This window comes from Orcinus orca, chromosome 14 (genome assembly GCF_937001465.1).
Source record: "Orcinus orca chromosome 14, mOrcOrc1.1, whole genome shotgun sequence".
Lineage (NCBI taxonomy): Eukaryota > Metazoa > Chordata > Mammalia > Artiodactyla > Delphinidae > Orcinus > Orcinus orca.
This window is the reverse complement of record NC_064572.1, coordinates 74,681,027-74,705,793: the sequence shown is the minus strand read 5'-3', so window position 1 is coordinate 74,705,793 and position 24,767 is coordinate 74,681,027. Positions and strand designations below refer to the sequence as shown.

At 43.9% G+C, this 24,767-nt stretch overlaps 1 protein-coding gene across 1 annotated transcript in view; it reads right to left on the bottom strand.

Annotated features, from left to right (window-relative positions):
- Positions 1-24,767, bottom strand: part of VWA2 (von Willebrand factor A domain containing 2) — a 72,072-nt gene that overhangs the window by 26,446 nt on the left and 20,859 nt on the right. Inside the window, 5 exon segments of the mRNA XM_049697075.1 lie at positions 428-560; positions 1,124-1,257; positions 4,515-4,516; positions 5,337-5,363; positions 5,365-5,530. Coding sequence (XP_049553032.1) covers positions 428-560; positions 1,124-1,257; positions 4,515-4,516; positions 5,337-5,363; positions 5,365-5,530 — 462 coding nt within the window.

Below are 24,767 nucleotides of genomic sequence, written 5' to 3'. Positions count from 1 at the left end.
AATCCAGCATTCTTCACGGCCTCCACATCCGGAATCCATCGAAGCACCGTAAGCCTCTGGCCTTGCTCAGCCCCCAGACACGTGGAAACTGGTGATCGGAGGGACCAGATTAGCAGACCACTATCCCAAGTCCAGACCACCGCCCTGTCAGACCAGCTTTTGGCCGAGTTACAGCCTTCAGAATGGCTGTGACCCAGGCCCGGGGCTCCTAGGCGGTGTGTCTAAAAGGCTCTGACACTGAGTAGCTGTGCCCCTGCCTGGGTCCCCGGAGCTCTGTCCCTGCCTCCCTCCCAGGTCTCCTCCGATCCCTGTCACACACTCCACAGCCAAGGCCCCGGAGAGCCGTTCTCCCTGCAGCCCATGAGCACTTGGCCGTCCCCGCCCAGGCCCTGCCCGCAGGCTCTGACCCCACACCTTGTGGACAAACCTGGAAAAGGGACAGAGAGCAGCCAGCACGGCCTTGGTCCCCCGAGATCCCCTCCGGCACGGGGCCTGGCCGGCAAGCTGCCTGACCATCTCTAGCGTCTTGCGCTCACAGGGGTGAGACTGGACCTTGCAGTCTGTGTCCACCGTGCATACCCGAGGCAGGGAAGACAGGGTTACGCCTCCTTCCTCCGCCCGTGGGCCCACCACCCTCAGCCCTGGCTCTTTCCCGGCAGAGTACACGGGGGAGGGGCAGCCGGTCTCCGAGCATTTCCTCTGCACAAGCCCCGCCGCCCCACACCGCTCTTCCATCCTGTGCACACGTGTACCTTTTTTTTTTTTTTTTTTTTTACAACGTACTTCACTCTAGCTCCTGGATGGAGCCTGACAAAGATGACTGGGAATACAGGGATCTCACCCCCAGATGAGGCCTCCCTGTGCTGACAGCAGGGGAGGGGACCCCACCGGATCTGAGCCTCTCTACCCCGTGTGACAAGTTCGGAATTCCCAGCCTAGAACCCCACAGGGCCTGACACAGGGCGGTAGAACAGAGCAGAGGGCCCCAGGGCCGAGGCTGCTGGGCTCCATTCCTCTTCCCTCCCTCTCAGGGGGACCTCCGGCCTTGGGGAACCCTCCTCACCTCCATCCCGCTTCCATACAGGCGAGGCCACTCCTTTCCACACGGAAAGGCCTAACTCACCCGGAGAGGCAATGGTGCACGTGGCAGAGCCGCCGAGGGTGCTGGAGAGGCCGTGGGCGGCGTCCTCCACCTGCTCGGCCATCAGCACGTGCTGCTCCCTTGGCTCGCTGGCCAGCGTGCGCAGCTCCTCCCACCTGTGCCCCGAGCCCCCGGCCGAGAAGTTACAATGGCTCATCGCCCCACACTCACCCACCTCCTATCCACCCGTCTCCTAGACGCTGGGCTCCCTGTGGACAGCCCCGCCACCCACTACTGCAGGCGCCACAGAGCTGCAACCTCATCCACCTAGGATGCAGGTAAGGTCTAGAACTGAAGCACAGAAGGACCTCGAGGATGCTCAGCCATGGGTCATAACGTGCACACGCTCCAGTCCCCGAACTTCCTCAGAGGAGAGCCTCACACTCAAACCGTCGGCTCTTATTTGAGACAGGGTCCTAACAGATTTAGTCGTCTGGTTTTGCAACCTATAGCTGATGAGAAAAATTAACCAGAGGGCTTCCCTGGGGGCACCGTGGTTAAGAATCTGCCTGCCAATGCCGGGGACACGGGTTTGAGCCCTGGTCCGGGAAGATCCCACATGCCGCGGAGCAACTAAGCCCGTGCGCCACACTACTGAGCCCGAGTACCACAACTACTGAAGCCTGCACGCCTAGAGCCCGTGCAATGAGAAGCCACCCAATGGGAAGCTCGCGCACTGCAACGAAGAGTAGCCCCTGCTCATCGCAACTAGAGAAAGCCCATGCGCAGCAACGAAGACCCAACGCAGCCAAAAATGAAAAAAAAAAATTTAACTAGAAAGGAAATGAAGGAAAGTGGTTCTAGGTGACAGCAAGAGAAGAACAAACAGGGACAGCTAGTAACAGAAAAGAAAAAAAAATCCTGAAGAATTATAAATAGTGGCAATAAGAACTCAAAGGCCAGCAACATGAGGCTGTGTAGAGGCAGGAGCTGGCGTAGCTCCACAACCAGAGGGCACTGCTAGTGTCCAGAACAGAAATGCTGTGGGGGATGATGACCATAGGGCATGAAGAAAGGGTTAAATGATGTTGAGAAACCTGTTTTTAAGAAGACAAGGCAGTCAGTGACACATTTAGAATCCTGCCTATCAAAAATTCATCAAAACAGACCACAGCTTGGCAATACAGCAAAACCTTCATGTATCTCTAAACCTCCTAATGTAAAGCTCCCCATCCTCCTCTGAAGCCACAGAGACCAGACACTTTGCCCAGCATCTGGGACAGCGCCTGGCACACAGAGGGGCTCCTCAGTTCCGGACTCACATTAGCATTGAGCGGGCAGCTCTGTCGGGCCGCACCCTTAGCTCTCCCGGCCCCCAAACAGACCTTCTTAAAAGCTCCCTGGGTAATTCAGATGCTCAGCCAGAGTTGAGAACCATCAGAGAAGGGACTCAATGTACACTAAAAGGGGGAAAGACTTTGAACGGGCAACAGTCTTTAATCTCACACTGCAGTGGTTCTCAGACTTTGGCGGCATCAGAATCACTGAGGGGCCAGAAAAACCACAGATCGAGGCTCCTTTTGCCCCAGAGTTTTGGACTCAATGCAGTGGGGCCTGAGTGTGTGCATTTCTAGCAAGCTCCCAGGTGATGCTGTTACTGCTGGTCCAAGGAACACACTTGGAGAACCACTGGTCAACAGGGAGCTGGCCTCTTACTAGGAGTGGGGAGGGGTCAGGTAGCCCTGGAAATCCAACAGGCTTTCTCAGAGGCTTCCTGTGTCTGCAGCTCAGGTCTTCATATCTGAGCCGTGCCCCCTCTTCTGAGCAATGGCTTCTTGATTTCCCTACACTAGGGATGCTCAAAATACGGTCTGTGGGCCAGTGAAGAGCCCCGAACTGTTTCACCCTGATTCAGAATCCGGTAAGTATAGACACCAAGCATTTAGAAACTAATCGTACAGCAACTCGACAGTCATTTTATGTCTGTTGGGTCAAATAATAAATATCTGAGTTTCTATTTTGTTTTTTTTCATCTTTCCAGCAACTCATTTTTATTGTATTTTTTTTTTAAAAAAAGTATCCGTTCATGATGGATTAGAAAAAAAAACAAACTGGACCTTCACCACAGATAGTTTGAGAAGCGCTACTCCAGCCAGCAGCTGGAGAAGAAAGCCCCAGAACAGGCCAGTATTTCCACCCATGGGAGATTCTATCCTCAGTGACAAACCTTTGGGCAAATACTACGTGCAAGGCACTCTATTTGGCCCTACGTGGGGATGAGGGTGGGCAGGGAGCCATGAAGTAACGCCCACTCTCCTCTCTCAAGGGGTTTATACTCCTTATATCTGAGGACACAGAAAGAGCCAGCCATAAGGCAGCTTGTGTCTAATACCAACTTACTGGCAATGACAACAATAATGGTGGTGGTAGCTGTCATCATCGTCACCAGGACACTGCACAATCGGGGCAGCCCCATGGTACCTACAACCTCAGTCCCCTTCTATCTTCTTCCTCTTTCTGCACTTGCTGGTCCACGCAGCACTCAGCTCCTGGTGATCTTATTTAGGCTTTAAATACCATCGTCAGTTTCAATCTCGATGCCTGTCCTTTCTCCTCTGCTCCAGACTCTCGTATCCAACTCTTTACTCAGCTTCTCTACTTAGATGGCTGATACGCATCTCAAACTTGACTTGTCTGAAACAGAATTCAATTTCCTTTGTTCCTTTCCCACTCTTTCTCTTTTCAGTAAATAGCACCACCATTCACATGGGAGTTCAGGCCAAAATCTTTGATTCTTCTCTCACACACCCACATCCAATACACCGGTCACTCCATTGCTCTGCCTTCCAAAAGCATCCTAAATCCAGCCACTCCTCAGCGGGGTCACAGCTGCTTCCCTACTGCAAACCATCATAATCTTGCATGTGAGCTGCTCCAAAGGCCTCCTAACTAGACTCCCCACTGCCCCTATTATTGCTTCTCCCTCTGCCTCACCCACCAGTCTATTCTCTCTACCTTGCAGTCAGTGTGATTTTCTAAAAATGTAAGCCAATTCATGTAATTTTCCTGCTCAAACCCCCCACCCCAAAGACTTCCCAGACTACTCATTACAAACTTTAGTCTCTACAATAACCCACAAAAGCTCTAGACCTAACTCCTGCCCACCTCTTCTACCTTATTACTTATAATTCACCCCTTGCTTGCTGGGCTCCAGCCACTCCTGGCTGTCTCACTGTTTCTATCACACACCGAGCTAGCTACTGCCTCAGGGCCTTTGCACTTTCCATCTGCCTGCCTTGCCTGCTCTTTTCCCTGTTATTTGGAAGGCTTGTTCCTCACTCAAGTTTCTGCTCAAAAATGAACTCTTCAAAGGAGCCTTGCCAGACCCCCCTATCTAAAACAGCTGTCCTCTCTATTCCCATCACTCTGTAACCTCTTCCCTACTTTATTTTTCTCCTTTAAATTTTATTTCCACCTGAAACTGTTACTTATTTATTCACTCACTTCTTTTTTTTTTTTTTTAAATCTAGCTCCTTTCCTAGAACAGAAGCTCCATCAGGGCAGGGACTTTGTATTGCTGTCTGTGCATCCTGAGAACCTAGAATAGCGTCTGGCACGAGGAAGACAACATACATTTATTTATTGAGAGAATAAATAATGTACAGTTGGTCCTCTATATCTGTGGGTTCCACATCCATGGATATGGGTGGCCAACTAAGGGACTTAAGCATCCATGGGTTTTGGTATCCACAGGGGTCCTAGAACCAACCCCAAGGAACAACTATACTAAAATTAATAAAGAGATTTCTATGTATAGGCACAGTGCCCAGACCAAGAGTCATTTCACTTGATACCCACAAATGACAACAGCCCCACTGAGGTCACCTCCATTTTCAGGGTTGAGAGCATTGAGGAACTGTGCCCCCCTCTCCTCTAGGAAGGCCTATTCCTGCATCTGGCTGCTGACCCACCCTGTGCAGTTGGATGAGTCCATGAACTTCCATTTCTGCCCAGATAAATTAGAGTCAAGTTTCTGACACTTGAAATCAAGTATTCAGACTAAATTAAAGACGATGCAAACTCTCAGACTTCCAAAGACTTGGCGGTCCCCTTGTGCCAGCAACAATACAGCAAAGTGACAAAAAAACGGATCCAGGAAGGATCAGGATGGTTTTCCCAGCTCCCCTCTCTTCCCATGGCTGCGACGTCCCCAGGCTGACCCAGAGGGCTGACCCCGCGTGACCAAATCTCTTACTGGGAAGCAGACCCCCACAGCAAACACAGGTGACGCCCCTTTGCTTCAGCTGCTTGGCTGGCAGGGCCACATGCCCTTGGGACCTCCCGTCAGTGACAATGATGGGGACCTGGGGCACAGAGGCAGTTCTGCCCCCAGGGAATCCTTTATGCAGAAGGTATTTCAGAGCAAGGCCCATCTCTGTACGTCCTCCTCTGAGCTGACCCAGAAGGAAAAAAACAAAGAAGAAAGAGTCAGCGGTCCAGAGATGAAGTTGGAATGAGAGCCTGAAATGATGGCCACCTTCTTCCAGCAGAGACTCAAAGGGACAATTCCAGCATGAGATACGCACTCTCTCACCAACTAAACCACAAGAATGATGAAGAGAAATGAACTTTTCCCCTGGACTTAACACTCCCCCTATACATCTCTGTTGTGTTATGTAACAATGACATTCTTTGTGTATGTGTTTGCTGTCTCTCGCCATGGTGTCTCCGGGGCACAATTCTCCTCGTTTGTCTAACACCCACCTCCCATCTCCCCAGCCCCATACCATTCCCTTCTTGTTACAGCTCAACATCTCCTTGGGGTGGGAAAGCAGATAAATGAGCTTCATAAGAATTTATGGGCGTGAAGGACGGGGCTTTGTGGCAAGGGTCTGATGAGGCCTCTCATCAGAGGCTTTGATGCAAGGGTCCGTGATCAGGCCTCTCTGTCCCACTTCCAAGTTCAGGGTTGGGCGCTGGAAGGCTGAACCGTTTGACTGCTTTCAGATCAGGGCAGGTTACGGTGGTCCCATCTCATCAGGATGCTAAGATTCTCTAATCCTCACAGCCTAGTTACAGGGACTGTCGACTGAGCCTGGAATCCCAGCACAGAATCCCTAGTAAAGCTCGCCATAGGAGGCTCGTGCAAACGTCCTCAGAGGGTGGACTGCCAGCTCCGTCAACTGGGAAGAAAATAATATGACTCACTACAATAGATTTTGGGCAAAACCTTTCAGTGGATGGTAATAGATGAGGAATCCCCTGCTCAGAGACCAGTAATACTAAATATTTACTGTGCACTTACCACATGCCAGGCACCACTGTGCTGAGTGTGTGTGTGTGTGTGTGTAAAGGTGCTTGGCTCATATAATTCTCACCACAGCTCTGAGACAGGGGAGTTCAGAGAAGAGAAGGGCCTTAGCTAAGGTGACACAGCTCATGGGTGGTGGAGGTAGGACTTGAACCCTCCACTTCCAGAGCCCAAGTTCTTAACCATCAGGCTACACAGCCTGCCTCTCCCCAGCCAGTGGAGGTCAGAACTGCAGTTGAAACCCAGTCCAGCTAATTCCAAAGCCAATGGTCATTCCTCTGCAGACTTGCGCCTAACGGGCATGGAAAATGGGCGCCCATTCATTTATGTACTATCTAAGCAGAGACCACGCGGCCGGCAGAGCTTTAAAATATTTACTCTATGGCTCTTTGCTGAAAAGGTTTGCTGACCCCTACTCTATACTGTTCTAAATGGTTTCAAAACACTTTTCGCCAAAAGCCAGGAGCTCCCTGTGCCTTCCCCCGGCAGGGTTCCCCACAAGCCTCTGGCTGTGGCCCTGCGTCCTTAGCTTCTCAGCCAGACTTCGCTTTCTCTCCTCAAAACACCCCCGCACCCCTCGCCCATCTAATCATCACTTCTTTCCATATGGATTCAAAGCTTCAGGACCAGGAAAAAAAGCACTTGTTCTCCGCAACGCTGTTCTTGTTTCTCATACAGGTCTACCCTCGGCCCCTCCAGAGTTAACCTTTGTTTTCCCTTTTCAATCCAGATTTTCTGAGTGGGTCTGGCCCCGCTCTTCGTAGCTACCAGCCTGTGGCTAGAGAGAAATTAAATTTCAAGGCCATGAGGGCCCAGACTACAACTCCACGGACCTCTGGGGTGTCCGCTTCCACATCGCTTAGCGCACAAATGCCCGTGCCGGCCACCCTCTCCACCTCTGCACCTGACCTGCTGGCTTCTGACCGACCGAGCGCAGGTGAGATTCCTAACAGCATCTGAACCCCGGGAAATGAGAAGAAACCCTGCTACCTCCACTTTTCTTATTCCACGGGGTGTTTCTCACAGAGACTGTTCTGAGCTCATCGTCTGGCTCCAGACAGGAAGGTCTGAGGCCAGAATCTAAGGTTTTTCTAATTTCTCTCCAATGGGACTAAACGAGGTAGAAAGTGAAGGTTCACAGATGGACTGCTGTTTATGATAGAAACGCGTGGACGATTAAGAACAAGGGCGCAGATACTAGTCCCGTGAGATACTGGCCAGCTAAACTTGGCAACGTTACTTGGTCTGACACTCCTGTTAAACCTGCTAAAGTAGAAAAAGTAACAGTATTGTTTGAAGATTAAATGCTGTATCCAGTGCCTGCTAGTAGCTAGTAAGCACTCCATCAGTGGTCATTATAATGAACTACCTAGCAGCCTCTTCTAAGAAGTTTACCTTTTGAGCTAGTCTCAAATTCCAGTCAGCATGAAAGTCCCTGAGGAGATTTACTAATGTGGATTTTCAGATTCCATCCTCCCAGAGTCCAAATTGGTGGGTGTGTGACCAGGCCTGAGAATCTATCAATACATTTTTGACCCGCCTCCCCTTTCCCACCCCCAGTGATTCTGATGCAGGTAGTTCATGGAACAGACTTTGAAAAATAATTCATAAGAACACTCACTGTAGGTACAGGGATGTTGATTACAGGAGTTTTTGTTGTTGTTGGTTTCCGCAATGGACAAAAATCCTGGAATCAAGCTAAATGTGTCCTTTTAGGGGTCTGATTTACTATATTGTAAGAGCTCAATTCATTGATTACATAACATTAAAAAGGATCAACATGAAAAATAATGCAGCTTTATGCAAAAATACAAATAATATTAAGTAAAAAAAAAAATAGAGCAAAGTGCTTTGTAATTTTAACTATTCTAAAAACTATGTTTAAATGTTAATGCAGCTTGAAAGAGGCCAGAGCTGGCTATAAAAGGCTTTGTGCTAAAGAAAGGGGTCATTGCTATTTCTGCAGAGCTACTCAAACACGGTACAACTTTGATAAAGCTACAGATGGGGTCCAAAAGAAAAAAAAAATTCAATCACAGAAAACTCAGAGTCATGTTACGTGAAATTAATCAGATGATGGAACAGACGTGCACAGCCCTCTGGCCAGACTTCTAGACATTCGGAAGCCAACTGCTGGCCGTGTTTTATCTGATTTTAGGTTATCATGGGGTACAACACTGTAAGGTTTGATTGTAGTATTTTTTAAACTTATTACAAAGTAGCAATAAGGTGACTGTCACAGTGTCTTCTTAGTCATTTCAAAACATGCTTTTAGGGGCTTCCCTGGTGGCGCAGTGGTTAAGAATCCGCCTGCCAATGCAGGGGACACGGGTTTGAGTCCTGGTCCGGGAAGATCCCACATGCCGCAGAGCAACTAAGCCCGTGAGCCACAACTCCTGAGCCTGTGCTCTAGAGCAAAAAGAGAAGCCACGGCAATGAGAAGCCTACGCACGGCCTCCGCAACTAGAGAAAGCCAGCCCCGTGCACAGCAACAAAGACCCAATGCAGACAAAAATAAATAAATAAATAAATAATTTAAAAAAAAAAAAACAAAAAAACATGCTTTTAGGGGACTGCATTGATCTGGAAAGGCAAGTGTTCTGGGTTTTGGGGACAGCTGTGCTCGTCCGTCGAGAATTTAAAACTCCACTGAAGAAAAAGGGTAAAGAGCCCTGGGCAGGTCATCGCTCCCATTCGGCCAACATTCCTCTGTTATTAGTAAGAGTGTCTTAACGTTCAATGTCCTCAATGACCCTGCAACCGTGGCCCAAAAACCAGGAACTGCCTCCTTTTCTTGTTTGTTGTCTTACAGCCAACCTGGGATACACAAATGCTAACCATTCTCATCCCCAAAAGAAGAGCTGACCTTGTTCAGACACGTAAAGAGGCATCTTTCTCCACCCCACCGTGTCCTCATCTGGTGCATCCTCAATGCATCTCCGCACGTCATGGGTTATGAATAACAGCCCTTAGTTACGATTTTCAGCACAGCTGACAAGGGGCTCAACTAATTACTTAGGGGGCAGGGGTGGAGGGGGAGGTCGGAGAGAGGTGGGAAAGGACAGCTCCATGGGGCCTCCTGGACGCGCAGTGCGACCCTGTGGTCCCGGCCAAGTCACCTGCTCCTCCCCAACCTCAGTATCCTCTTCCATAAAATAAGGGGTTGGAAGAGGTACTGGGTGATCTCTGTAGAGTACCTTTTGGTACCAAGTCACTTAAATTGGCTTAGTTTTTCACAAGAGAGCAGGGCTGAGTCATTTGAGTCAAAGTCCCCCAAACGTCTTTGACTTTCAGTCCTAAATTTAAAACATTAGGTTACTTTTTCTTCTGCAAATGTTTTTGTGTATATAATGGGTACAAAAGTTTTTATAACAATATCAATAATGATATAATTCACATACCACAGAATTCACCATTTTAAAGTACAGATGTGGTTTTTAGTATAATTCAGAGTTGTACAACCATCACCACTACCTAAATCCAAGCTATTTTCATCACCCCAAAAAGAAGCTTTCTACCTGTTAGCAGTCATATCCCGCCACCCCACATCCCCTGGAAATGACTAATCTACTTTCTGTCTCCACAGATTTGCCCATTTTAGACTATTTCATATAAATGAAATCATACAATACGTGACCTTTTATGTCTGGCTTGTTTCGCTTAGCATTTTAGTTAAGCATCTTGCCTCTTGGCCATTTTGATGTCCTCTTTGGAAAAATGTCTATTTAGTTCTTCCGCCCATTTTTTAACCAGATTGTTGGGTTTTTTGTTATTGCTTGTATGAGTTCTTTATATATTTTGGATAATAACACCTTACCTGATATATGGTTTGCAAAATTTTTCTCCAATTCTGTAGGCTGCCTTTTCATTTTGTTGTTCTTTTGCTGTGCATAAGCTTTTGAGTTTTATGTAGTTCTATCTGTTCATTTTTGCTTCTAGGAATAAATTACATTTTGTGTACCCATTCATCCATTGGATTTTGGCTATCATAAATAACACTGCTGTGAACATCACTGTACATGTTTTTGTGCAGGCATATGTCTTTGTTTCTCTTGGAGTGGAATTCCTAGGACATGTGGTAACTCTATGTTTAACATTTTGAGGAACTGCTGTACTCTTTTCCAAAGTTGCTGCACCACTTTACAATCCTACCAGCAGCGTATGAGGGCTCCAATTTCTCCACATCTCTGCCAACACTTGTTATTGTCTGTCTTTCATTTGATTCCTCCTAGTGGGTGTGAAGTGGTATCTCATTATGGTTTTGATTTGCATTTCCTTAATGACTAATGATGTTGAGCATCTTTTCATGTGCTTATTGGCCATTTATATATCTTCTCTGGAGAATAGTCTATTTACAAGGTTTCTTATTGAGATGATGAAAATATTCTAAACTTAGATGATGGTAATAGTTGGATAACCCTGAAAATATACTAAAAACCACTGAACTGTACACATTAAAGGTGTGAACTTTACAGTATTTTAATTATATCTCAATAAAGCTGCTTTAAATAAATTAGTGTGTATAACACTCCTAGGCCAGGGGGCAGTGGGAAGAGACCTTTTAAAAGTGCCAATTCTAAGTATCACTGCCCAGAGTGATTTAGCAGGTCTGGAGACAGCCCAGGCACCTGCACTTTAACATACTCCCTAAGCAATTCTGACTCAGACCATCTGACCAAAGACCTCACTTTGACAAGTACTGCTCAGTGTGTCTGGGCCCAAGATACAGAAGTGGGGATGCCACTGTTCTCTACGGGAACCATTCGTGGAGGGCCCAAGGGTAGAAGGCTCCAAGGGAACATGGAAAGGTCAACGTACACTAATATCACTTTTAAAAAACATATTAACGTGCTTTTTCCTTTGAACTTTCTTGTATTTGACTTGCTGCTCATTCTGCACCCAAGGTCAGAGGAAAGGGCTGGGATAAACAACCTAAGATGAAGTCACTGGGGATGGGGGCAGTAACAAGATGGCTGGGTAGAAGGACGTGAGCTCACCCCCTCTCACGAAAACACCGAAATTACAACTAACTGCTGCACAACCATTGACAAAAAACTGCTGGAACTTACCAAAAAAGATATCCTACATCCAAAGACAAAGAAGCAGCCAAAACAAGATGGTAGGAGGGGCACAACTGTGATAAAATCAAATCCCATACCCACTGGGTGGGTAACCCACAAACTGGAAAATAATTATATCTCAGAGGTTCTCCTATAGGAGTGAAAGTTCTGAGCCCCACATCAGGCTCCCCAGCCTGCAGGTCTGGCATCAGGAGGAGGAGCTCCCAGAGCATCTGGCTTTGAAGGCCAGCAGGGTTTGATCACAGGAGCTCCACAGGACTGGGGTAACAGAAACTCCACCCTTGGAGGACACACACAAGGTCTCATGCATACCAGGACCCAGGAGAAAAAGCAGTGACCTCATAAGAGCCTGGGCCAGACCTACTTGCTGGTATCAGAGGTGGGGGTAATTACCTTAAACATAAACAGATTAAATGCTCCAAACAAAAGACACAGACTGGCTGAAATGGATACAAAAACAAGACCCATGTATATGCTGTCTACAACAGACCCACTTAAGATCTAGGGATACATACAGGCTGAAAGTGAGTAAATGGAAAAAGGTATTCCATGCAAATGGAAATCAAAAGACAGCTAGATTAGCAATATTCAGATCAGACAAAACAGACTTTAAAATAAAGACTGTTACAAGAGATAAAGAAGGATACTACATAATGATCAAGGGATCAATCCAAGAAGAAGATATAACAATTGTAAATATATATGCACCCAACACAGGAGCACCTCAATACATAAGGCAAATACTAACAGCCATAAAAGGAGAAATCAACAGTAACACAATAATGGGGGGGGGCTTTAACACACCACTTTCATCAATGGACAGATCATCCAGACAGAAAATCAATAAGGAGACATGGGCCTTAGATGACACATTAGATCAGAGGGACTTAACTGATATTTATAGAGCATCCTGTCCCAAAGCAGCAGAACACACATTTTTCTCAAGTGCACATGGAACATTCTCCAGGACTGATCACATGCTAGGCTACAAAGTAAACCTCGGTAAATTTAAGAAAACTGAAATCATATCAAGCATCTTTTCTGACCACGACGCGATGAGAATAGAAATAAACAAGAAAAAAACTGTAAAAAACACAAACATGTGGAGGTTAAACAATATGCTACTAAACAACCAATGAATCACTGAAGAGATCAAAGAGGAAATCCAAAAATACCTAGAGACAAATGAAAATGAAAGTATGATGATCCAAAACCTATCGGATGCAGCAAAAGCAGTTCTAAGAGGGAAGTTTATAGCAATACAATCTTACCTCAGGAAACAAGAAAAATCCCCAATAAATAACCTAACCTTACACCTAAAGCAATTAGAAAAAGAAGAACAAACAAAACCCAGAGTCATTAGAAGGAAAGAAATCATCATAAAGATTACAGCAGAAATAAATGAAATTGAGACAAAGAAAGTGATAGAAAAGATCAATGAAACTAAATGCTGGTTCTTTGAAAAGATAAGCAAAATTGATAAACCTTTAGCCAGACTCATCAAGAAAAAAAGGGAGCAGGCTCAAATCAATAAAATTAGATATGAACAAGTTACAACTGACACCAAAGAAATACAAAGGATCATAAGAGACTACTACAAGCAACTATATGCCAATAAAATGGACAACCTAGAAGAAATGGACAAATTTTAGAAAGATACAATCTCCTAAGACTAAACCATGAAGAAATAAAAAATATGAACAGACCAATCACAAGTACTGAAATTGAAATGGTGATTAAAAAACTCCCAACAAACCAAAGTCCAGGACCAAATGGCTTCACAGGTGAATTCTATCTAACATTTAGAGAAGAGTTAACACCTATCCTTCTGAAACTCTTTCAAAAAATTGCAGAGGAAGGAACACTCCCAAATTCATTCTATGAGGCCACCATCACCTTTATACCAAAACCAGACAAAGATACCACAAAAAAAGAAAATTACAGGCCAATATCACTGATGAACACAGACACAGAAATCCTCAACAAAATACTAGCAAACTGAATCCAACAATACACTAAAAGGATCATATACCATGAGGCAAGGATCGTGGTATATCTCAGGGATGCAAGGTATATCCCAGGGATGCAAGGATTTTTCGATATCCTCAAATCAATCACTGTGATATACCACATTAACAAACTGAAGAATAAAAACTGTACGATCATCTCAATAGATGCAGAAAAAGCTTTTGACAAAATTCAATACCCATTTATGATGAAAACTCTCCAGAAAGTGCGCAGCACAGAGGGAACTTAACTCAACATAATAAAGGCCATATATGACAAAACTACAGCCAACATCATACTCAATGGTGAAAACCTGAAAGCATTTCCTCTAAGATCAGGAACAAGACAAGGATGTCCACTCTCGCCACTTTTATTCAACATAGTTTTGGAAGTCCTAGCCATGGCAATCAGAGAAGAAGAAGAAATAAAATGAATTCAAATTGGAAAAGAAGTAAAACTGTCACTGTTTGCAGATGACATGGTACTATACATAGAAAATCCTAAAAGAAAACTACTAGAGCTCATCAATGAATTCAGTAAAGTTGCAGGATACAAAATTAATACACAGAAATCTGTTGTACTTCTATACACTAACAACAAAAGATCAGAAAGAGAAATTAAAGAAACAATCCCATTTATCACTGCATCAAAAAGAATAAAATACCTAGGTAAACCTACCTAAGGAGGCAAAAGACCTGTACTCCAAAAACAATGTGATGCTGATGAAAGAAATCGAAGCTGAAACAAACAGATGGAAATATATACCATGTTCTTGGATTGGAAGAATGGATATTGTCAAAATGACTATACTATCACAAGCATGCTACAGATTCAATGCAATCCCTATCAAATTACCAATGGCATTTTTCACAGAACTAGAACAAAAAAAATTTTAATTTGTATGGACCCCGAATAGGCAAAGCAATCTTAAGAAACAAAAATGACACTGGAGGAATCAGGCTCCCTGACTTCAGACTATACTACAAAGCTACAGTAATTAAAACAGTGTGATACTGGCACAAAAACAGAGGTATCGATCAATGGAACAGGAAAGCCCAGAAATAAACCTATGGTCAATTAATCTATGACAAAGGAGGCAAGACTATACAATGAAGAAAATACAGTCTCTTCAATAAATGGCGCTGGGAAAACTGGACAGCTACATGTAAAACAATGAAATTAGAACATTCTCTAACACCATACACAAAAATAAATTCAAAATGGATTACAGACCTAAATGTAAGACTGCATACTATAAAACTCTTAGAGGAAAACAAAGGCAGAACACCCTTTGACATGAATCGAAGCAAAACCTTTTTTGAGCCATCTCCTAGAGTAATGGAAATAAAAACAAAAATAAACAAATGGGACCTAATTAAACTCAAAAGCTTTTGTGCAGCAAAGGAAACCATAAACAAAGCGAAAATACAGCCCACAGAATGAGAGAAAATATTTGCAGCAAATGATGCAAACAAGGGATTAAACTTCAAAATTTACAAAAAGCTCATGCAGCTCAATATGAGAAAAACAAACAACCCAATCAAAAAATGGGCAGAAGACCTAAATAGACATTTCTCCAAAGAAGACATACAGATGGCCAACAGGCATAAGAAAAGATGTTCAACATTGCCAATTATTAGAGAAATGCAAATCGAAACTACAATGAGATATCACCTCACACCAGTCAGAATTACCATCATCAAAAAGTCTACAAACAATAAATGTTGGAGAGAGTGTGGAGAAAAGGGAACCCTCCAACACTGTTGGTGGGAATGTAAATTGGTACAGCCACTAAGGAAAACAGTATGGAGGTTCCTTAAAAAAACTAAAAATAGAGCTACCATATGATCCAGCAATCCCACTCCCGGGCATATTTCAGGAGAAAACCATGGTTCGAAAGGATACATGCTCCCCAATGTTCATTGCAGTGCTGTTTACAATAGCCAAGACATGGAAACAACCTAAATGTCCACTGACAGAGGAATGAATAAAGATGATGTGATATGCACAATGGAATGTAACTCTGCCATAAAAGAATGAAATAATGCCATCTGTAGCAACATGGATGGACTTAGAGATTATCATACTAAGTAAGTCAGTCAGACTGCGGACATGCCCCACAGTGTGCAAAATTAGATTTCCTGCTGGAGGGGATGGAAGTCGACTGGGCTCGGGAGAGTGCAAAGACCCGAGGCTACTCTCCAGGAGAAGGACTCCAGGAACCCCGCAGTGGTTTCCTGGGAAGCATTGAGACACCCCGCAGCTGTCAGGAGGAACAGCACGCCCAAGGATGCAACTACATTGGCCCCCGGCTGTTCCTTTTGAAAACGCCAAGCACGCTCCTCGGAGCCATCACCTGGACCATCCTTCTCCAGCAAGGACAGGAACCTCTCCTTGACTTTCACCACACTGCTGGTCACCTGGCACCTTATCAGCGATGCCTTCCCCGACCACGCTACAAAACAGGAGCAGCCTGCATCCCTGCACTCCTAACCCCTAGCACACTGATGTTTTCTCAAATATATTTTTCTTCTCTCTTTTTTTATACTTATCACTAGCAGAATTATTTTATATTTACTCATTGGCATGTTATCTACCTCCCCACCCCCTCTGCCCCGCCAGCAATAGAATTTAAGCTTCAATGCAAGGATCTTGTTTTCTCTAGTCAGTGAACTCCTAGGTAGTAAGTAAGTCAGACAAAAGTATGTCAGACAAAAACAAATATATGATATCACTTATTTGGAAGTGGAAATGATGATACAAATGAACTTACGCATAAAACAGAAACAGACTCAGACGTGGAAAACAAACTTATGGTTACTAAAGGGGAAAGGTGGGGATAGGGATAAATTGGGATTGACATATACACACTACTCCATTTAAAATAGATAACCAGATATCTACACGTGGAACAACTCCTACAGAACACCTACTGAACGCTGGCAGAAGACCTCAGACCTCCCAAAAGGCAAGAAATCCCCCCACGTACCTGGGTAGGGCAAAAGAAAAAAGAATAAACAGAGACAAAAGAATAGGGACGGGACCTGCGCCAGTGGGAGGGAGCTGTGAGGGAGGAAAGGTTTCCACACACTAGGAAGCCCCTTCGCGGGTGGAGACTGTGGGTGGCGGAGGGGGAAGCTTCGGAGCCGCGGAAGAGAGCGCAGCCACAGGGCTGCGGAGGGCAAAGCGGAGAGATTCCTGCACAGAGGATCTGTGCCGACCGGCACTCACCAGCCCGAGAGGCTTGTCTGCTCACCCGCCGGGGCGGGCGGGGCTGGGAGTTGAGGCTCGGGCTTTGGTCGGAGCGCCGGGAGAGGACTGGGGTTGGCGGCGTGAACACAGGCTGAAGGGGGTTAGTGCGCCACGGCTAGCTGGGAGGGAGTCCGGGGAAAAGTCTGGAACTGCCGAAAAGGCAAGAGACATTTTCTTCCCTCTCTGTTTCCTGGTGCACGAGGAGAGGGGATTAAGAGCGCTGCTTAAAGGAGCTCCAGAGACGGGTGCGAGCCGCGGCTAAAAGTGCGGACCCCAGAGACGGGCATCAGACGCTAAGGCTGCTGCTGCCGCCACCAAGAAGCCCGTGTGCGAGCACAGGTCACTATCCACGCCCCCCTTCCGGGGAGCCTGTGCAGCCCACCACTGCCAGGGTCCCGGGATCCAGGGACAACTCCCCCGGGAGAACGCACGGCGCGCCTCAGGCTGCTGCAACGTCACGCCCACCTCTGCCGCTGCAGGCCCGCCCCGCACTCCGTGCCCCCCCCCCACCCGACCCGCGCAGCCTGAGTGAGCCAGAGCCTCCGAATCAGCGGCTCCTTTAACCCCGTCCTGTCTGAGCAAAGAACAGACGCCCTCCGGCGACCTACACGCACAGGCGGGGCCAAATCCAAAGCTGAGCCCCTGGGAACTGTGAGAACAAAGAAGAGAAACGGAAATCTCTCCCAGCAGCCGCAGAAGCAGCGGATTAAAGCTCCACAATCAACTTGATGTACCCTGCATCTGTGGAATACATGAATAGACAACGAATCATCCCAAATAGAGGAGGTGGACTTTGAGAGCAAGATTTATGATTTTCTCCCCTTTTCCTCTTTTTGTGAGTGTGTATGTGTATGCATCTGTGTGAGATTTTTGTCTGTATACCTTTGCTTCCACCATTTGTCCTAGGGTTCTATCCGTCCGTTTTGGGGGTTTTTTGGGTTTTTTTTTTTTTGCTTTTTAAAAAAATTTTTTTTCTTTTTTTTCTCTTAATAATTATTTTTTTATTTTAACAACTTTATTATATTTTATCTCACTTTATTTTATTTTACTTTATCTCCTTTCTTTTTTCCTTCCTTCCCTCCTCCCTCCCTCCCTTCTTTCTTTCTTTCTCTTTCTTTCTTTCTCTCTCTCTCTCTCTCTCTCCCCCCCTCTCTCTTTCTCTCTTTCTTTCTTTCTTTCTTCTACTAATTCATTCTTTCTACTTTTTCTCCCTTTTATTCTGAGCCGTGTGGATGAAAAGCTCTTGGTGCTACAGCCAGGTGTCAGTGCTGTGCCTCTGAGGTGGGAGAGCCAACTTCAGGACACTGGTCCACAAGAGACCTCCCAGCTCCACATAATATCAAACGGCGAAAATCTCCCAGAGATCTCCATCTCAACAACAGCACCCAGCTTCACTCAACGACCAGCAAGCTACAGTGCTGGACATCCTATGCCAAACAACTAGCAAGAAACACAACCCCACCCATTAGCAGAGAGGCTGCCTAAAATCATAATAAGTCCACAGACACCCCAAAACACACCACCAGATGTGGACCTGTCCACTAGAAAGACAAGATCCAGCCTCATCCACCAGAACACAGGCACTAGTCCCCTCCACCAGGAAGCCTACACAACCCACTGAACCAATCTTAGCCACTGGGGACACCAAAAACAACGGGAACTACGAACCTGCAGCCTGCAAAAAGGAGACCCCAAACACAGTAAGATAAGCAAAATGAGAAGACAGAAAAACACACAGCAGATGAAGGAGCAAGATAAAAACCCACCAGACCTAACAAATGAAAAGGAAATAGGCAGTCTACCTGAAAAAGAGTTCAGAAGAATGATAGTAAAGATGATCCAAAATCCTGGAAATAGAATAGACAGAATGCAAGAAACATTTAACAAGGACCTAGAAGAACAAAAGATGAAACAAGCAACGATGAACAACACAATAAATAAAATTAAAAATACTCTAGATGGGGTCAATAGCAGAATAACTGAGGCAGAAGAACGGATAAGTGACCTGGAAGATAAAATAGTGAAAATAACTACTGCAGAGCAGAATAAAGAAAAAAGAATGAAAAGAACTGAGGACAGTCTCAGAGACCTCTGGGACAACATCAAACGTACCAACATTCGAATTATAGGGGTTCCAGAAGAAGAAGAGAAAATGAAAGGGACTGAGAAAATATTTGAAGAGATTATAGTTGAAAACTTCCCTAATATGGGAAAGGAAATAGTTAATCAAGTCCAGGAAGCACAGAGAGTCCCATACAGGATAAATCCAAGGAGAAATACGCCAAGACACATATTAATCAAACTGTCAAAAATTAAACACAAAGAAAACATATTAAAAGCAGCAATGGAAAAACAACAAATAACACACAAGGGAATCCCCATAAGGTTAACAGCTGATCTTTCAGCAGAAACTCTGCAAGCCAGAAGGGACTGGCAGGACATATTTAAAGTGATGAAGGAGAAAAACCTGCAACCAAGATTACTCTACCCGGCAAGGATCTCATTCAGATTTGATGGAAAAATTAAAACCTTTACAGACAAGCAAAAGCTGAGAGAGTTCAGCACCACCAAACCAGCTTTACAACTGCTAAAGGAACTTCTCTAGGCAAGAAACACAAGAGAAGGAAAAGACCTACAATAACGAACCCAAAACAATTAAAAAAATGGGAATAGGAACATACATATCGATAATTACCTTAAATGTAAATGGACTAAATGCTCCCACCAAAAGACACAGATTGGCTGAATGGATACAAAAACAAGACCCATATATTTGCTGTCTATAAGAGACCCACTTCAGACCTAGGGACACATACAGACTGAAAGTGAGGGGATGGAAAAAGATATTTCATGCAAATGGAAACCAAAAGAAAGCTGGAGTAGCAATTCTCATATCAGACAAAATAGACTTTAAAATAAAGACTTTTAGAAGAGACAAAGAAGGACACTACATAATGATCAAGGGATCAATCCAAGAAGAAGATATAACAATTGTAAATATTTATGCACCCAACATAGGAGCACCTCAATACATAAGGCAAATACTAACAGCCATAAAAGGGGAAATCGACAGTAACACATTCATAGTAGGGGACCTTAACACCCCACTTTCACCAATGGACAGATCATCCAAAATGAAAATAAATAAGGAAACACAAGCTTTAAATGATACATCAAACAAGATGGACTTAATTGATATTCATAGGACATTCCATACAAGAACAACAGAATACACATTTTTCTCAAGTGCTCATGGAACATTCTCCAGGATAGATCATATCTTGGGTCACAAATCAAGCCTTGGTAAATTTAAGAAAACTGAAATTGTATCAAGTATCTTTTCCGACCACAATGCTATGAGACTGGATATCAATTACAGGAAAAGATCTGTAAAAAATACAAACACATGGAGGCTAAACGATATACTACTAAATAACCAAGAAATCACTGAAGAAATCAAAGAGGAAATCAAAAAATACCTAGAAACAAATGACAATGGAGACACGACGACCCAAAATCTATGGGATGCAGCAAAAGCAGTTCTAAGAGGGAAGTTTATAGCAATACAATCCTACCTTAAGAAAAAGGAAACAGCTCAAATAAACCACCTAACCTTGCACCTAAAGCAATGAGAGAAAGAAGAACAAAAAAACTCCAAAGTTAGCCGAAGGAAAGAAATCATAAAAATCAGATCAGAAATAAATGAAAAAGAAATGAAGGAAACGATAGCAAAGATCAATAAAACTAAAAGCTGGTTCTTTGAGAAGATAAACAAAATTGATCAACCATTAGCCAGACTCATCAAGAAAAAAAGGGAGAAGACTCAAATCAATAGGATTAGAAATGAAAAAGGAAAAGTAACAACTGACACTGCAGAAATAAAAAAGATCATGAGAGATTACTACAAGCAACTCTATGCCAATAAAATGGACAACCTGGAAGAAATGGACAAATTCTTAGAAATGCACAACCTGCCAAGACTGAATCAGGAAGAAATAGAAAATATGAACAGACCAATCACAAGCACTGAAATTGAAACTGTGATTAAAAATCTTCCAACAAACAGAAGCCCAGGACCAGATGGCTTCACAGGCGAATTCTATCAAACATTTAGAGAAGAGCTAACACCTATCCTTCTCAAACTCTTCCAAAATATAGCAGAGGGAGGAACACTCCCCAACTCATTCTACGAGGCCACCATCACCCTGACACCAAAACCAGACAAGGATGTCACAAAGAAAGAAAACTACAGGCCAATATCACTGATGAACATAGATGCAAAAATCCTCAACAAAATACTAGCAAACAGAATCCAACAGTACATTAAAAGGATCATACACCATGATCACGTGGGGTTTATTCCAGGAATGCAAGGATTCTTCAATATATGCAAATCAACCAACGTGATACACCATATTAACAAATTGAGGCAGAAAAACCATATGATCATCTCAATAGATGCAGAGAAAGCTTTCGACAAAATTCAACACCCATTTATGATAAAAACCCTGCAGAAAGTAGGCATAGAGGGAACTTTCCTCAACATAATAAAGGCCATATATGACAAACCCACAGCCAACATCGTCCTCAATGGTGAAAAACTGATACCATTTCCACTAAGATCAGGAACAAGACAAGGTTGCCCACTCTCACCATAGTTTTGGAAGTTTTAGCCACAGCAATTCAACATAGTTTATTCAACATAGTTTTGGAAGTTTTAGCCACAGCAATCAGAGAAGAAAAGGAAATAAAAGGAATCCAAATCAGAAATGAAGTAAAGCTATCACTGTTTGCAGATGACATGATAGTATACATAGAAAATCCTAAAGATGCTACCAGAAAACTACTAGAGCTAATCAATGAATTTAGTAAAGTAGCAGGATACAAAATTAATGCACAGAAATCTCTGGCATTCCTATACACTAATGATGAAAAATCTGAAAGTGAAATCAAGAAAACACTCCCATTTACCATTGCAACAAAAAGAGTAAAATATCTAGGAATAAACCTACCTAAGGAGACAAAAGACCTGTATGCAGAAAATTATAAGACACTGATGAAAGAAATTAAAGATGATACAAATAGATGGAGAGATATACCATGTTCTTGGATTGAAAGAATCAACACTGTGAAAATGACTCTACCACCCAAAGCAATCTACAGATTCAATGCAATCCCTATCAAACTACCACTGGCATTTTTCACAGAACTAGAACAAAAACTTTCACAATTTGTATGGAAAGACAAAAGACCCCGAATAGCCAAAGCAATCTTGAGAACGAAAAACGGAGCTGGAGGATTCAGGCTCCCTGACTTCAGACTATACTACAGTAATCAAGACAGTATGGTACTGGCACAAAAACAGAAAGATAGATCAATGGAACAGGATAGAAAGCCCAGAGATAAACCCACACACATATGGTCACCTTATCTTTAATAAAGGAGGCAGGTATGCAGTGGAGAAAGGACAGCCTCTTCAATAAGTGGTGCTGGGAAAACTGGATAGGTACATGTAAAAGTATGAGATTAGATCACTCCCTAACACCACACACAAAAATAACCTCAAAATGGATTAAAGACCTAAATGTAAGGCCAGAAACTATCAAACTCTTAGAGGAAAACATAGGCAGAACACTCTATGATTTAAATCACAGCAAGATCCTTTTTGACCCGCCTACTAGAGAAATGGAAATAAAAACAAAAATAAACAAATGGGACCTAATGAAGCTTCAAAGCTTTTGCACAGCAAAGGAAACCATAAACAAGACCAAAAGACAACCCTCAGAATGGGAGAAAATATTTGCAAATGAAGTAACTGACAAAGGATTAATCTCCAAAATTTATAAGTAGCTCAATAACAAAAAATCAAACAACCCAATCCAAAAATGGGCAGAAGACCTAAATAGACATTTCTCCAAAGAAGATATACAGACTGCCAACAAACACATGAAAGAATGCTCAACATCATTAATCTAAATTAGAGAAATGCAAATCAAAACTACAATGAGATATCATCTCACACCACTCAGAATGGCCATCATCAAAAAATCTAGAAACAATAAATGCTGGAGAGGATGTGGAGAAAAGGGAACCCTCTTGCACTGTTGGTGGGAATGTAATTGATACAGCCACTGTGGAGAACAGTATGGAGGTTACTTAAAAAACTACAAATAGAACTACCATATGACCCGGCAATCCCACTACTGGGCATATACCCTGAGAAAACCATAATTCAAAAAGAGTCATGTACCAAAATGTTCATTGCAGCTCTATTTACAATAGCCCGGATATGGAAGCAACCTAAATGTCCATCAACAGAGGAATGGATAAAGAAGATGTGGCACATATATACAATGGAATATTACTCAGCCATAAAAAGAAACGAAATTGAGCTCTTTGTAATGAGGTGGATAGACCTAGAGTCTGTCATACAGAGTGAAGTAAGTCAGAAAGAGAAAGACAAATACTGTATGCTAACACATATATATGAAATTTAAGGAAAAAAAATGTCATGAAGAACCTAGGGGTAAGACAGGAATAAACACACAGACCTACTAGAGGATGGACTTGAGGATATGGGAAGGGGGAAGGGTAAGCTGTGACAAAGTGAGAGAGAGGCATGGACATATATACACTACCAAACGTAAGGCAGATAGCTAGTGGGAAGCAGCCGCATAGCACAGAGAGATCAGCTCGGTGCTTTGTGACCGCCTGGAGGGGTGGGATAGGGAGGATGGGAGGGAGGGAGACGCAAGAGGGAAGAGATATGGGAACATATGTATATGTATACCTGATTCACTTTGTTATTAAAAAAATAAAATAAAATAACCAACAAGGACCTACTGTATAGCATGGGAACTGTGCTCAGTATTCTGTAACAACCTAAATGAGAAAAGAATCTAAGAAAGAATAGATATATGTATAACTGAATCACTTTTCTGTACACCTGAAACTAACACAACATTGTAAATCAACTATGGTCCAATATAAAATAAAAATTTTAAGAAAAGTCACTGGGCGTCTCTGGGACCTGTAGGACACCCAGAGTTCCTGCTGTGTCCAGTGTGGGGATTCTGGCTTATTGAGAGCACTGGGGACCTACAGAGGCCCAAGGCCTATTAAAAGACCTCAGAGCCTTTGCAAGCAGAGGTGACGGCTGTACATGGCTGGGACCATGGACTTGAGTGGAACTTCAGATCCGCTAGGGCAAGAGGCAGCAGGGGGCAAAGAAGATCCAGAGATCAGAGTGGCAGGTGACAAATAAAGGCATTCCTCTGTGAGGGCTTATGAAGAACACTGTGTGTATGTACATGTATATACATGCATGTGTATAACACACATTTATATCCATGTAGCTGTATATGTGTATGTTATAAGACACATATATAAAATATTTATACATAGGGCTTCCCTAGTGGCGCAGTGGTTGAGAGTCCGCCTGCCGATGCAGGGGACATGGGTTCGTGTCCCGGTCCGGGAAGATCCCACATGCCGCGGAGCGGCTGGGCCCGTGAGCCATGGCCACTAAGCCTGTGCATCCGGAGCCTGTGCTCCGCTACGGGAGAGGCCACAACAGTGAGAGGCCTGTGTACCGCAAAAAAAAAAAAAAAAAAAGAAAAGAATTATACATAAAATATATGTATACACATATATGTGTGTGCATATACACACATCAGCTGACTTGTGAGTAAAATTATGACTCATTACATATATATATATATTTATAGGATGTATATGTGTATGAGCACACAAACAGAAATGCATCATTTTTAAAGTGCTCTCAGTAACAGAGGACCACTTACTCTTTTTAGATCACAAAAATGAGGCTCCAAGAAGCATGGTGAATTCTCCTGGCTGTGTGGTCACCAGGGACAGAACTGGGAGAAGGACCCAGGGTTCTTCCTACCACCTCATGCTCTTAACCTGTCTCCACCTTCACTAGCCCTTTCTCCCAGCTGACAGCCACACACAGTAACAGCAAATCTTTTTTTTTTTAACTTGCATTTAAGTTTCCACCTGGGACATTATCACGCAA